A 16,094-nucleotide genomic window follows, 5' to 3' on the forward strand; every position below is an offset into this window, starting at 1 on the left:
ATTTGGGTTTGACCAGCCTCTCGATACCCAAACACCATAAAATAATTATTGGGTTCACTTTCCTGCATTTGCATGGTAATAACCACTGTCATATCTAGACTAGCATACAATTCCCAGTTCTACAGCTATGATAGTGTCGTTATGATTCACAGATATGGGGGACTGGTTTAAGAAATATTGCAATTTTCAACTAAAGGCAATTCTCATGGTATAATTGGTCATTGCTTATGGAATCCGCAGAAAATAGGCTGTAATAAAAGCAGCTGAGAGATAATATTCCCAAAGCAAGGTAACAGAATCCGTAAAAAGAAGTGTGGAAAGTGCTATCAAAAGGCAGCGCCAGGAAATAGTTCATAACATACAAAATACAATTCATACACCTTTTCAAAGGAACAAAAACCACAGAACATACTATGGCAAGTGGTGACAAAGCTGAACAGACTTAACCCCTTTCTGACGTATGACCTAATAGTATGTCTTGGTGACCTGGGCCGATTGGACCAATGACGTACTATTAGGTCATATGGCGATCGTGCCCGCACACAAGCGGTGCGGGGCGATAGCCGAAGGGTGTCAGCTGATAGTCACAGCTGACACCCCGTACTATGTGCAGGGAGTGGTCCCGCACCGCTCCCGGCACATTAACCACCTCAATGCTGCGATCGAAGTCGAAGTCGATCGCAGCATTGCGGTGGCAAAAGGAGGTGATCGCAATACTCACCTCCTCTTCCGGCCTCCAGCGCTGTCTGCCGCAGCATCCCGGATGTTGCCATAACGACCCGATGTCGTCATGACAACATCCGGGTCACCAGACAGCAGGAAGATTCTTTGGTCATGCGCAGTGCATGACCAAACTATCTTCTCCCTGTGCAGCACTGACAGCCTGCATAGCACAGGTATGGTGCTCCATTACTGTGCTATACAGGCGATCAGAATAAAAAAAAGTGAAAGTCCCAGAGTGGGACAAAGTCTAAAAGTCCAAAAAGTGGTAAAAAATGAAAAAAAAAAAAAATTGTAAAAATATAAAAAAAAAATAAAAAAAAAAATCCACCAAAAATAAAAATATAATGTACCTATCAATAAATATTATTGTGAAAAAAAAACAAAAAAATCAATAAAAGTCCACATATTTGGTATCGCCGCGTCAGGAACGACCTGACCTATAAAACGGTCCCACTAAAAAACGAAGCAAAAAACAATGCTTTATCATCATACTGCCAAACAAAAAATGAAATAACACGCGTTCAAAAAGACGAATATAAATAAAAATGGTACTACTGAAAACGTCATCTTGTCCCGCAAAAAACAAGCCGCATACAGCTCTATCAGCCGAAAAATAAAAAAGTTATAGCTCTCAGAATAAAGCAAAAAAAAAATTTTTTCTGTAAAATAGCTTTTATTGTGTAAAAGCGCCAAAACATAGAAAAACTATATAAATGTGGTACCGCTGTAAACGTACTGACCCAAAGAATAACTGGAATTGCTGGTTTTTGTTTATTCTGTCTCCCAAAAATCTGAATAGAAAGCGATCAAAAAATATCAAGTGCCTGAAAATGGCACCAATAAAAACGTCAAGTCATCCCGCAAAAAACAATCTGTCACATGACTCTGTCGGCCAAAATATGGAAAAATTATAGCTCTCAAAATATTGCGATGCAAAAACTAGATTTTGCAAAAAATGCGTCTTTCAGTGTGTGACAGCTGTCAATCATAAAAACCCAATATGATTCTGGTTTCGCTGTAATCGCACTGACCCAAAGAATAAAGTCATCTAATCACTTATACCACACGAGGAACGGCGTAAAAAATAAACTCTAGGGTTAGGGTTAGGGTTGTGTTAGGGTTGGGCTAGGGATTTTTTTCAAAAGTAAAAAAAAAAAAAAGATGACGATATGGCAACTAGTGTTGAGCGCAAGTGCTCGCTACTTGAGTTTGCATCGGGTGCTTGGGTATGCACTGAGTATCGCGGGTGCTCAAGTGACATGCTCGAGTCTCTGCCCCATATGCTTTGCGGCCAAAAAAATCTTGCGGGGATTGCCTGCCATGCATGAGCGATCCCCGCATGTTTTTTTTTTCGGTGTCTAATAACCATGAAACATGCGAGCGGGGACTTGAGCACACATGATACTTGGTGCATACCCGTGTACTTGATGCAAACTCAAGTAGCGAGCACTTGCGCTCCAGACGAATGACAACTTATTCAATATGATGACCTAATGTTATCAAATTCTGTGTCGTACCTCTGGATTCAAAATGTTCACTATACCCCTTGATAAAATCCTTGAGGGGTGTAGTTTCCAAAATGAGGTCACTTGTGGGGAGTTTCCACTATTTAGGCACATCAGGGGCTCTCCAAACGCGACATGGCGTCTGCTCTCAATTTCAGCCAATTTTGCGTTCAAAAAGTCACACAATGCTCCTTCCCTTCTGTACTCTGCCGTGCGTCCAAACACTGTATTTTCCCCACATATGGAGAATTGGCGTACTCAGGAGAAATTGCACAACAGTTTTTGGGGTCCATTTTCTCCTCTTACCCATGTGAAAATAAAAAATTGGGGCTAAAACATTACTTTTGTGGAAAAAGTTTGATTTTTTAATTTTCATGGCTCCATGTTATAAACTTCTGCAAAGCACTTGGGGGTTCAGGGTGCTCACCACACATCTAGATAAGTGCCCTGAGGGGTTTAGTTTCCAAAATGGTGTCACTTGTGTGGGGTTTCCACTGTTTAGGCACATCAGGGGCACATCCGCTAAGTATTCAAGTAAATTTTACATTCAAAAAGTCAAATGGCGCTCCTTCCCTTCCGAACCATGCCGTGCACCCAAACAGTAGTTTTCCCCCACATATGGGGTATCTGCTTATTCAGGAGGAATTGCCCAACAAATTACATCTTGCAATTTCTTCTGTTACCCTTATGAAAATGCAAAATTGGGGGCTGAAAAACATTTTTGTGGGAAAAATGTGAAAATGTTATTTTTACGGCTCAATGTTCTAAACTTCTGTGAAGCACCTTGGGGTTCAAGGTGCTCACCACACATCTAGATAAGTTCCCTGAGGGGTCTAGTTTCCAAAATGGTGTCATTTGTGGGGGATTCCACTGTTTAGGCACATCAAGGGCTCTCCAAACGCAACATGGCGTCCGCTAATTATTCAAGCAAATTTTACATTCAAAAAGTCAAATGGTGTCCTTCTCTTCCGAGGCCTGCCGTGCGCCCAAACAGTGTTTTTTCCCCACGTATGGGGTATCTGCGTGCTCAGGGGAAATTGCGCAACAAATTTTGGGGTTCATTTTTTCCTGTTACCCCTGCGAAAATAAAAAAATTGGGTCTAAAGTAACATTTTTGTGAAGAAAGTTAAATGTTAATCTTTTTCTTCCACATTCCAAAAATTCCTGCGAAGCACCTGAAGGGTTAATAAAGTTCTTGAATGTGGTTTTGAGCACCTTGAGGGTGCAGTTTTTAGAATGGTGTCACTTTTGGGTATTTTCTGTCATAAAGACCTCTCAAAGTGATTTCAAATGTGATGTGGTCCCTAAAAAAATGGTTTTGTAAATTTTGTTGGAAAAATGAGAAATCGCTGGTCAACTTTTAACCCTTATAGCTCCCCAACAAAAAAAAATTTTGGTTCCAAAATTGTGCCGATATAAAGTAGACATGTGGGAAATGTTATTTATTGACTATTTTGTGTGACATATCGCTCTGATTTAAGGGCATAAAAATTAAAATTTTGAAAATTGCAAAATTTTCGCCAAATTTCCGTTTTTTTTTCACAAATAAACGCAAGTGATATTGAAGAAATTTTGCCACAATCATGAAGTACAATATGTCACACAAAAACAGTCTCAGAATCAGTGGGATCCATTGAAGCGTTCCAGAGTAATTACCTCATAAAGTGACAGTGGTCAGAATTGTAAAAATTGGCCTGGTCATTAACGTGCGAACCACCCTCAGGGGTAAAGGGATTAAAGGAAACCTGTCACCCTTTGTTTAGTATATGAACAAATACCATCAAGGTGATCAGCACCTGTGCTTCATTCCACACAGTTCCCCTGACTCCCCCTATATAACCCTCAAAAAAGGTTTTGAATTGCTCTGTTTGCAGATATGAATGGTCCGGTAGGATAGGCGACATTGCTGCGGCGTCTGACCCTCCTTTCCGCTGGTAATCGCCATTCTATGGCTTTGCTCTGTCCTACATGTGGCAATAAGTCAACATAATCCTCACTGATATATTATTGATTAAATGAATAATAATAGATTTAAGAATAAATATCACAGTAATAACTTCTCATTATTTATTCTTAATTCTATTATATTCTAACCAGCGATAGATGAGTGAGGATTATACTGATTTATTGCATTTCATCTGTATCTGATTGACCACGTCACCAGTGACCTATATAAAGGTCATAGGTGATATCCTGTTATTATATGCCTGATGAAGGAGTTGGTATAACTCCGTTATGCGTAGCTGATGTTTTAATAACATTTTTTACCAAATCTCTTCCGAATCTCCTACATCCTTGGCAGCTCTCCTCAGATCCGCTATTTTATCTGCAAATTGATGGTCTTCAGTTCCAGCACTCATGATCCCAGGAACCAGCGGTGGGAGCAGCAGCCTTTTGGAGGAATTTACCCTGACTATACAGAGTGTTGTGCCTGCCTTGCACATCCAGACTAGGTGAGTGGAATATTATTCACCTATCGAATTTTATCATTGTTGATCCACACAAAGAGCGTTCTTCTCTCTATCTCTCTTCACAATCATTTGCATGGGAATTCTAACGATCTGTCCACTGACGGCAGCTCATGATTAGGCTCCTTTCTTGAGATAGAGTTGATTCCCATTAATGAGACCCTCATATATACATTTATGGAATACTCTGTGGGTATGCTATAAATGTATGAGAAGGGAATACCCCTTTAATTTTTAAGAAACCAGCATACCCCCTAATTTGCATTTCTTAAAAACAGTTTGCAATGTAATTGGTCTGGGTTGTGACTACAGTTGTTATAAAGGTCATAAAGTTGATAAAGACGCAGCGAATGCTTAGAAGCAGCTTGAGATGGAACACGTTGATGTCATCCTTGTGATCTTTATATCTTCTATCTTCTTATCAACACCAAGAGCAGGTCAGTTTTATCTATATGTATCCATATTATCTGTGTACACTTGTAACATCTTCATCATATTTCTATTTTCATACACATTTAAAGGTTCTATAACTTAGTAAATAAAATAAACAGGAAAAAAAATTAAAACATGAGAGCAGGTATTGTATTCTTGCATTCTAATGTATAAAGTTTGACCCTTGTACACTTATCTCCCAGACTGTAACTGGATGAGGTGAATTATTTACATGATAGTTGTCCTTAAGGCTCTTTAGGGCTTGCCTATCTAAAAATAAGGTTATTATTGAATAATTATATTTTAATAAAACTTCCTAAAATTCTGTGCCTGGATACAAAGTGGTAAATTGCTTTTATTAAAGGTAGCATGCTGCTAAAGACAATATCCTAATGCAACTCTCACATAAAGGAAAATGCAAATATCTTGCCAGTGATGCCTTACATTTCACATGGTTAGTATAGAATAGCACAGAGTTATCAAATATTAAATAAAGACCAATGAGCATTTTGCATCTAAGTTTACCCCTTAGAACTCTGTGAAATGTCTCTCTCCCGGCCAACCAGTTCTCTTGCTTTGCACTGGTGAGGGGCAGAAACCCTGAAACATGACTGCATAAGTAGTTTTTGGTTTGGCTTCCTATCCTAAGTCACTTGGCAAAGCCCTTTAAAGGGTTGATATTGAGTTTTATGAATGCTACACCCAATAGGTGATGCTAGAGTTCCTGTCCTCTTCGTGTTTGGAGAGGATATTTACATATTTAAATTTCAAAAGGAGAAATACATGACCTATACATTTCCTTATGCAAACTTGGCAGACTTCACAGGGAGAAATTTCACACCCGTGTCAAAACTTTTCGTAAGATTATATTCTCACAAGTAATTTTCAAAGACTATGACCATTGGACGTCACATCCTACAGTGTAATTTGGCCAGTACAGTCTCTATGAACTTAGAGTGCATTTTCTGCTGTTTTTCTACTTCCAAGATGTTTTAGAGAAGCCAATGGATTAAATGTTAATTCTTTCTACTATCAAATGACACTTACAACCTACAAATACAGCAGCCCCCAATATAACAGCTGCAGTGTTAGGTTAATATCATAGCACAGTATAGCATAGCCTATACTATCACTGTAGCAGTCTGCAGCTTTTTAAGTGGCTAGTTAGCTGTGTGAAGGGCAATAGGGCTGTTAGAGCAGTGGATCAGAAAAACAGAGCATCCACCCCTTACTCTTTTATGAGCACCCACTGTCTTTTGACATTGTGCATTTTGCATCTCTAGTCTGCAGCAGTGCAGTGTGCATCTCTAGTCTGCAGCAGTGCAGTGTGCATCTCTAGTCTGCAGCAGTGCAGTGTGCATCTCTAGTCTGCAGCAGTGCAGTGTGCATCTCTAGTCTGCAGCAGTGCAGTGTGCATCTCTAGTCTGCAGCAGTGCAGTGTGCATCTCTAGTTTGCAGCAGTGCAGTGTGCATCTCTAGTCTGCAGCAGTGCAGTGTGCATCTCTAGTCTGCAGCAGTGCAGTGTGCATCTCTAGTCTGCAGCAGTGCAATGTGCATCTCTGGTCTGCAGCAGTGCAGTGTGCATCTCTAGTCTGCAGCAGTGCAGTGTGCATCTCTAGTTTGCAGCAGTGCAGTGTGCATTTCTAGTCTGCAGCAGTGCAGTGTGCATCTCTAGTCTGCAGCAGTGCAGTGTGCATCTCTAGTCTGCTGCAGTGCAGTGTGCATCTCTAGTCTGCAGCAGTGCAGTGTGCATCTCTAGTTTGCAGCAGTGCAGTGTGCATCTCTAGTCTGCAGCAGTGCAGTTTGCATCTCTAGTCTACAGCAGGGAATTGTACATCACTAGTCTGCAGCAGTGCAGTGTGCATCTCTAGTCTGCAGCAGGGAAGTGTACATCTCTAGTCTGCAGTAGTGAAGTGTGCATCACTAGTCTGCAGCAGGGAAGTGTACATCTCTAGTCTGCAGTGATTTATCATCATTTCAGCCTCCTTGGCTACGTAGCGCCCTTATGGATGTAATCAAAAGAAAATTATTTGTTTCCCTTCTTAAAAATATGGAAAAACTTAATTTAATTTAGTACATTTAATTTATATTACCTGCACCTCCATCAACATTTTCATTATCCTAAACCACCAGAAATATTAGGGGTTAATTAATAACCCTTAAACCACTGCCGTCCTCCAGAAATATTGAGTATTAGCCCATAACCACTCAAGATTGCTGTGGACAATGGATATCATGGATAAAACACTCTAGAACAAACAGGTATTTTACACGACTACAATTACTACCCCATTCTGAAACCCAATGTAAAAATTTCTCAAATGGTGCATATAGGACATTGGCAAAATAATTGCAGGGTATTTTGCCCTCTCCACCATTGGCAAAATAGTTGAACATTTTATGTGTTTCTTTTACAGAATGCTAAATTGTAATGTCTTAATTATATGATTACCAATTAATCACAATGAAATTTTGTGTATATTACAGAAAAAAATAATAATGGAATCATTGGGGGTGATGAAGCCAAGCCACATTCAAGACCTTATATAGCGTACTTAAAAATTGATGACCTATTTTGTGGTGGTTCTTTGATTGCCCCAGACTGGGTCTTATCTGCTGCCCATTGTAATGGGTAAGTTAATCCAACAATTTTGAAACATATGAACAATACAGAATGATACTATACTTGTGTAAAGCTTGACTTCTTTTGCAGTTAAAGAAAACCTGTCATTATTTTAGTTTATTTTTATACTGGTATTTTTAGTCTCTACTGCAAAGGCCGCCATACACATTAGATCAGGGGTGGAATTCAATTTTTTAACAAGAGGTTTCCTGTTTGTATTAGGAAACTATGCCCATTTCAAAAAGATATGCCCATTAAAATACACACCCATGTTATTGACGCGCCCCCTGGGCCTGTGCTGTGCAGGGGGATACCCGGAGCCGGATCGCTGGGGGTTGTAGTCTCAGTGTGGCGGTGACCCGGTCCGTGCCCAGGGCGGTCAAACCAGTGGCAGTCTATTGGTATTGTAATTGTCCGACTACGCCACCCGTGGATTGCGGTCAGTGGGAACCGCCGCTGCGCTGCAGACCGCTGAGGCTGATGTTGTTTGCGCAGCCGAGTATGGGATAACTCCCCACGGGAGAAGTATTGCCTCAGGGCAGCTAGTGTGGACGATGGGAGTGATGGTGTGAGCGTCCCAGTAATGATGGTGCTGGTGCGGCGATGAAACACAGAGACGTGTGGTGCAGTTCAGGGTCTTTACTGATGGTATAAAGCAGACCCTCCCGGGAGTACTGGTTAGCAGTAGGGGCCTGGTCAGTCTGTAAGAAAGTAGGATCTCCCCTGGCCAGGTGGAGTTGTAGGCCTCCCCGACTATCTGCACTCTTTCCTGGCTACCTTGCTCTATGCGGGTAGAAGTAGCCCACGTCCCTGAGTATACCGTGTGGTGCTCACCCGTATGGCCGGTGACTTGGGGCCTTCCGTTAGCCTCCGCTTCACGATGGCGGTGCTGGTCCCTTGCTTGTGACCGTGCCTTCGGGTTTCTAAGGACATGGAATCCCCTGCCGGTTGGATTCTGCTGCTGGACCTGGATGTCCCCACAGCCTCGGACTCCGTGTCCGGGTTTAGTGTCTTCAGCCAAGGTGAGCTATCTAGCTTCCAGCCTCTGGCACTCGCTCCTGCTCCTACAGAGCTCCTGTTGTCACTTTCCCTCTCCAGGCTCTGACTAACCTAATCCCGCCCCAGACCCAGTTTATAAGGGCAGATTCCTCCCCTCCCAGGTCTGGGTGGGCCGTGTTGCATGCTTAGGGCTCCTGACCAGAGAAACCTCCCAATTGCTCTCAGACATAATATCTCTATTACTGTGGTAACCAGAACCCTGGGGTGCCACATTCCCCCCTAGTAAATTTTAGTACTCCGGGACTAAACACATTTTTTAAAGAAACATAAATGCAGGGTATAACAATAATACAATAACATATTTACAAGAAGATTTAGTTCTTTAAAGGTCACGGCGTGTCCGTAACCGGGTGTCCATATCACCCAAGGTGAAGTTTTAAGCGAAGTAGGGGACCTGTCCAAAGCAAACCCCTTACGTTGGCCCTGGGTGTGGCTGCAAGGCTGGAGCTAGCTACTTTGGGCCGCAAGGAGGCCACGCCAGACAGGTTTTCTCTTCCGCGGCTGTCTTCGCAAGAGGCACCAAGGTGCAACTATCTACAAAATTGTTCCGGTTATCCAGTGTCCATAACCTGTTAGTCCAAATAAATCTGCAGGGTAACTGAGAAACATAATTAATAACAGGCAACAAACATAAACCATAAACAGTTAACAGATAAATTCACAGTGCATTAGTTATATTCTCCAGCGCGCGGGCATCTGACCTCTAGTGACTCTAGTGGACCTACGGAGCTCACTAACTGGTCCTGCACTACAGGGTGTAGGAGGTGTTATGGGCAAGCTGGGCAGCTGTCTGCACACTCTTTGGCTCACTAGGGGCACGGCAGGCTCACTACTAGCAGAGGGTTGATTCTCCTGCGCTGCTGGTGTGGACTCTTCTGCCTCTTGGGCCGGCTGCTCTTCCAGCTCTACCTGGTCTTCTGTAGGCACTTGAGGGGCTGGCTGGAGAAAGGTGAGGACGGGCACCACGATAGCGTTGTTTACTTGTGTCCAGGACCGGGGAAAGTCTCCGAGTACGGTGCTGATCATTTCCTCCTTTTCCTCTACGGGTTGAGGGTCTTCCTGATCTTCATCCGTGCTTTGCAACTTCTCGGGGCACTTTTTCAGGTGGTCTCTGGAGACAGTGGCCGTGGTCTCTCCTCCATCCTTGCTAATGACGTACACCTTTGGGTTATTGTGGCTTGAGGGCAGTACGGTGTACGGGTCCTTTTCCCACTGATCGTCAAACTTATGGAGCCGCCTTTTCCTTTTCAAGACCTGCTCTCCAGGTACCAGGGGAACAGCGGGAGCATGTTGGTTGTAAGTCCTCTCCTGCCTTTCTATTGATTGACAGAGACTTCGCTCGACGCTCTCTTGTACTTTCCGGTACTGCTGCTGCCGTTCTGTATCCCAGTCTGCTTCTGGCGAGGTGTCCTCGGGTGTCAGGACTCCCATATCCAGGTCAACAGGCAGCTTACCAGGTCTTGCTCGCATTAGGTAAGCCGGGGTACAGTTGGTGGAACCTACCGGGATGTGGTTATGCAGGTCCACCAGATCGGGCAGTTTCTCAGGCCACAAACTGCGTTCTTCCAGGGGCAATGTTTTTAGCAGATCTATCACCACCTGGTTCATCTTCTCGCAGAGTCCATTGGTTTGGGGGTGATAGGGCGTTGTTCTTATCTTCTTGCAGCCATACAGGTTGCAGAACTCCTGGAAGACCTCCGCTTCGAAGGCTGGTCCTTGGTCCTTCAGCACTTGGTCCGGATACCCGTGTGGGCGACAGAAGTGCAGCTGGAAGGCTCTGGCTGCTGTCTGAGCCGTCAGGTCTTTGACAGGGACCACCACCAGGAACCGGGAGTAGTGATCCACGATGGTTAGGGCGTAGACATACCCGCTTCTGCTTGGAGCCAGTTTAACATGGTCCAGAGCGACCAGTTCCAGCGGCTGCCTGGTGATGATGGGCTGCAGGGGAGTCCTCTGGCTGGCACGGTCCCTTCTTCTTAGATTGCACGGGCCACAGTCTCTACACCACCTCTCAATGGCTCCTCTCATGCCTATCCAGTAGAACCGTTCACGCAGCAGGAACTCCAGCTGCTTCCATCCGAAGTGCCCTGCCCCATTGTGGTAGGCCTCCAGCACCATAGCTGCGTCCCGTCTCGGTACCACCACCTGCCAGATCAGTTCATGTGTCCGGGAATTGACCATTCTGCGGCACAACTTCTCCTTGTAGAGAAACAGTCTGCTCTTCTCCGTCCACAGTTGCTTGGTCTCTTCCGGAACGTCTGGATCCAGGCGGGCGTCAGCCTGGGTCAGCATCTCCTTCACCAGATGGACTGCGGGGTCGCTGTCTTGTGTCTCCGCCCAGTTGTAGTGGGGTAAGGGGTTGAACGTAGCGGATCGCTGGCCCCTCACACGGTGGGAATACTGGGTAATCCCATGACGGTGAAACGCAGGGAGTTCGATCTCTTCCAATTCTTCTGGATCCTCCCCTTCGTCCGGTAGGTTTGGCATCCTGGACAGGGCGTCTGCGTTGGTATTGGAGCGTCCTGCCCGGTACTTGATCGTGAACTCAAAATTGGACAGGCGGGCCATCCATCTCTGCTCCAGGGCACCCAGTCTTGCAGTGTCCAGGTGTGTCAACGGGTTGTTGTCCGTGTACACGGTGAACCTGGAAGAGGCAAGGTAATGCTTGAAACGTTCGGTTACTGCCCACACCACTGCCAGGAACTCTAGCTTGAACGAGCTGTAATTCTCAGGGTTTCTTTCCGTGGGTCGCAGTTTTCGGCTGGCGTAAGCAATTACCCGTTCTCTCCCCTGCTGGATCTGGGACAGTACGGCCCCTAGCCCGATGTTGCTTGCGTCCGTGTAGAGGATAAAGGGCTGGCTGTAATCAGGGTACGCCAGGATTTCATCCCCCGTGAGGGCCATCTTCAGCTGGCGGAAGGACTCCTCTTCCAGCTTTTCCCATTTGAAGGGTGGCTTCTGGTTTTTGGCCTTCCTGGACTGGCCTATCAGGAGGTCCTGCATAGGAGCTGCCTTCTTGGTAAAACCGGGAATGAATCTTCGGTAGTAGCCTACCAACCCGAGGAACTGCCGCACTTCCTTTATGCTGGATGGTCTTGGCCAGTCCTTAATCACGGTGATCTTGTCAGGGTCGGGAGCCACTCCGTCAGCACTCACCACGTGTCCCAGGTACTGTACCTTTGGCTTCAGTAGATGACACTTTGAGGGTTTTACCTTTAGGCCATAGTTTGCCAGGGCTTCAAACACTTCTGCCAGGTGTTCCAGATGGTCCTCATAGGTCTTGGAATAGACGATGACATCGTCCAGGTATAATAGGACCGTCTCGAAGTTCCGGTGTCCCAGACAGCATTCCATCAACCGTTGGAAGGTTCCTGGTGCGTTGCAGAGCCCGAACGGCATACAATTAAATTCGCTGAGTCCCATCGGGGTGGTGAATGCGGTCTTCTCCCGGTCCGCCTCTGCTACAGGAACCTGCCAGTACCCGCTAGTGAGATCCAAAGTAGAGAAGAAGTTAGCAGATTTTAATGCAGCTAAGGACTCTTCTATCCTTGGTAACGGGTACGCATCTTTGTGTGTGATACGGTTGACTTTCCTGTAGTCTACACACATTCTCATGGTGTTGTCTTTCTTTTTCACTAAGACTAGTGGAGCTGCCCAGGGGCTACAGCTGTCCCTAATTACCCCAGCCTCCTTCATGTCTTTTAGCATCCCCTTGGCGTGTTGATAGTGTGCAGGGGGTACGGGTCGGTATCTCTCCTTTATGGGAGGATGGTCTCCCGTGGGGATGTGATGTTCTACCCCCTTTACTCGCCCGAAGTCCAGCGGGTGTTTACTAAACACTCTCTCGTACTCTTGAACCACCCGATAGACTCCCTGTTTTTGGTGTGAGGGAGTGGAGTCAGTACCCAAATGCAGTTGCTGACACCAGTCCTCCACTGGTTTCTTAGAGCCCTTACCTTCCTCTGGTTGAGATGGAGGCAAGGGTTCCACGGCCTGTACAGAATTCTGGTTGATGGTGAACAATTTGGCTAGCGTGGCATACCGGGGCAGGTATACTTCTCTCTCCCCGATATTTATGATGCGGACGGGCACCCTCACATGGCATACATCGACCACCCCCCGTGCTGTCAAAATGGTGGGCCTACTGTCTGAGTAGACGGGTTCTACCATTGCTTGGTAGTCTCTATCTCTTAGACCAATAGCTGTCCGGCACCAAATCATCATCTCACTTTTCGGGGGCATGGCAATAGGGAACGGGTCACACATTCTCACGCTACCTATCTCACCACCAGATAGTTCCACCTGTTGCCGTTTCATCAGTGCCCGGATCTCTTTTTGGAGGACACGCTGCTGGCTGGAACTGGCGTTCTTGGCAACCTGTTGCAAAATAAGAATCACCTCTGCAAGACAGTTTTTGATTACATTAGTACCTAGGGTTATTTTTGGGTGACTCTCGCGACGGTCAATGTCCACAATGATAAGTCCTTGTGCCGGCAGTTCAACTTTACCGACCTTGATGGTCACCTCTTTAAATCCTATCTGTGGCACGGGCTGACCATTGCTGGCGATAATGCTCAGGTCGTCATCTGGGTAGCGGGTTATGTCCGAGTCATTCCAGTACCGCTTGAAGAGCACGTACGGGATGGTGGTGACCTGTGACCCGGTGTCTAGTAGGGCACTCATAGGAATGCCATCCGGTACCACAGGCAAGACCGGACGTCCCCCTACGTATTTGTCACGCCAGTTTGATGGGCCTGATGATCTTAAGCCTGGGGGTTGGCCCTCTACCCCAGGTTGTGCCCGTTTAAATGACAGTACCTTGCCATATGTCCGGGTTGATTGCAGCGGCGGCAGATGGGTCGTCCGTCCTCGTTGTATCTGTCGCTGGGTCTTCCTCTGGCCGGTGGGGTCCTCCTCAGTCGGCGCCACGGGACGTCCTCCGGTCCGGATGCCAGCTGGATCTTTCCTGGAGAAGAGACCTGCAAAGACTGCACAGTTCTGGTTAGCGCGGCAACGCTCTTAGTCAGCTCTTGGACCTGATGGTGCAGGTCTGTAGCCGGGTCATTGTTCAAAGCCTGCGCATCAGCTCCCACAGGCCCTGCAGACAAGGGCTCTGCATCCTGGTGATAAGTGATAGCAGGGCGCCTGTGGGTTCTCGGAGCACCCGGATGGCTCTGTCCTTGAACTGTGCAAAGTCCAGGTCAGGGTCCTGTAAGGCCATTGCCCGCAACTGGGTTCGGTGGGCGTTGCACAGTAGACCCTCAATAAATTGTTCGGTCAACAGCTTGTCTTCATTTCCCACGCTGTCAGGGTCTGCCTGTTTAATGGCTCTTAGGGCCTCTTGTAGGTTTAGAGCATAGTCTCTTATATTTTCGTGTGCCCGTTGTTTGCACCCGTAAAATCTTAGTTTTATTTCGGCTGAGGTGCGGGTATCAAATGTGTCTTTCAGCCGGGCTAGTATTTCTCTGACAGTCCTCTTCTTCCCAGGTGACCAGGACTTTACCTCCCTTTGGGCTGCCCCGATTAACTGGTCCACCAGAATGCTCACTTTTTGCTCTTCTGTGAGGGGGTATACTTGGAAGAGGCTATCAAGTCTTTCCCTAAAGTCACTTAGGGTATGTGACTCCCCTGAGTACTGGGGTAGCCAGGTTGCCCCCGGGATATAGGGCATGGTGAATGGCATGACCGCTGCAGCGGTTGCGCTGGCGGCCGGTGTGGCGGTGGCGCTCCCCTCGGTATCCGGCATCCTTCTACCACTCTAGTGGACCGTGGCCTACCTTGCGATGCTCTTCTTCCTTGGGCCGCGGCTCCGCAGTCAATCGTCGGGGTAGAGGACCTTGCGTCGTGCCCCTGTGACGTCAGCGTCGCTCTTCCTCCCTTCCAGGACCTTATGCAGAGTCGGCGCGTGGGGCGGAGCTTCGGATCTCGCGCGCTTTCGGCGTCCACGCCCCTCTTCTTCCCGTGCGGCATCCTGAAGATGGCGTCCGATGGCGGGAAGCAGCTGTAGATGGCGGGAAGACGGCAGAAGACGGCGGGAAACGGTCCAAGATGGCGTCCGATGGCGGGAAACGACTCCGGACGGCGGGGAAACTTCACCACAGGTAAGTACAAAAGTCTTTTTCAGGCACGCAGTACCCGGTGGTTGCGGGCACGAAATCCTGCCGACTACGCCAAAGTTGACGCGCCCCCTGGGCCTGTGCTGTGCACGGGGATACCCGGAGCCGAATCGCTGGGGGTTGTAGTCTCAGTGTGGCGGTGACCCGGTCCGTGCCCAGGGCGGTCAAACCAGTGGCAGTCTATTGGTATTGTAATTGTCCGACTACGCCACCCGTGGATTGCGGTCAGTGGGGACCGCCGCTGCGCTGCAGACCGCTGAGGCTGATGTTGTTTGCGCAGCCGAGTATGGGATAACTCCCCACGGGAGAAGTATTGCCTCAGGGCAACTAGTGTGGACGATGGGAGTGATGGTGTGAGCGTCCCAGTAGTGATGGTGCTGGTGCGGCGATGAAACACAGAGACGTGTGGTGCAGTTCAGGGTCTTTACTGATGGTATAAAGCAGACCCTCCCGGGAGTACTTGTTAGCAGTAGGGGCCTGGTCAGTCTGTAAGTAAGTAGGATCTCCCCTAGCCAGGTGGAGTTGTAGGCCTCCCCGACTATCTGCACTCTTTCCTGGCTACCTTGCTCTATGCGGGTAGAAGTAGCCCACGTCCCTGAGTATACCGTGTGGTGCTCACCCGTATGGCCGGTGACTTGGGGCCTTCCGTTAGCCTCCGCTTCACGATGGCGGTGCTGGTCCCTTGCTTGTGACCGTGCCTTCGGGTTTCTAAGGCCAGAGGACATGGAATCCCCTGCCGGTTGGATTCTGCTGCTGGACCTGGATGTCCCCACAGCCTCGGACTCCGTGTCCGGGTTTAGTGTCTTCAGCCAAGGCGAGCTATCTAGCTTCCAGCCTCTGGCACTCGCTCCTGCTCCTACAGAGCTCCTGTTGTCACTTTCCCTCTCCAGGCTCTGACTAACCTAATCCCGCCCCAGACCCAGTTTATAAGGGCAGATTCCTCCCCTCCCAGGTCTGGGTGGGCCTTGTTGCATGCTTAGGGCTCCTGACCAGAGAAACCTCCCACTTGCTCTCAGACATAATATCTCTATTACTGTGGTAACCAGACCCCTGGGGTTCCACATTATTACTAGCCACGCCCATTTTCACTCACATTTTCAACCACAAAATACAAGTAACGGTAAGTAAAAGTAAAGGGGCTTTATCCTTTTTACCCCACCTGTACCTT

At 47.2% G+C, this 16,094-nt stretch overlaps 1 protein-coding gene across 1 annotated transcript in view; it reads left to right on the forward strand.

Annotated features, from left to right (window-relative positions):
• The first annotated feature begins 4,983 nt into the window (after positions 1 to 4,983).
• Positions 4,984 to 16,094, forward strand: part of LOC141178781 (mast cell protease 1A-like) — a 53,535-nt gene continuing 42,424 nt past the window's right edge. The window contains exons 1-2 of the mRNA XM_073660638.1: positions 4,984 to 5,133; positions 7,616 to 7,760. Coding sequence (XP_073516739.1) covers positions 5,067 to 5,133; positions 7,616 to 7,760 — 212 coding nt within the window. The 5' untranslated portion in view covers positions 4,984 to 5,066. The remainder of the gene's footprint in view (positions 5,134 to 7,615; positions 7,761 to 16,094) is intronic.

The sequence above is a fragment of the Phyllobates terribilis genome, unplaced genomic scaffold (genome assembly GCF_046119375.1).
Source record: "Phyllobates terribilis strain yellow unplaced genomic scaffold, ASM4611937v1 Scaffold_1__5_contigs__length_1240528914, whole genome shotgun sequence".
Classification (NCBI taxonomy): Eukaryota; Metazoa; Chordata; class Amphibia; order Anura; family Dendrobatidae; genus Phyllobates; species Phyllobates terribilis.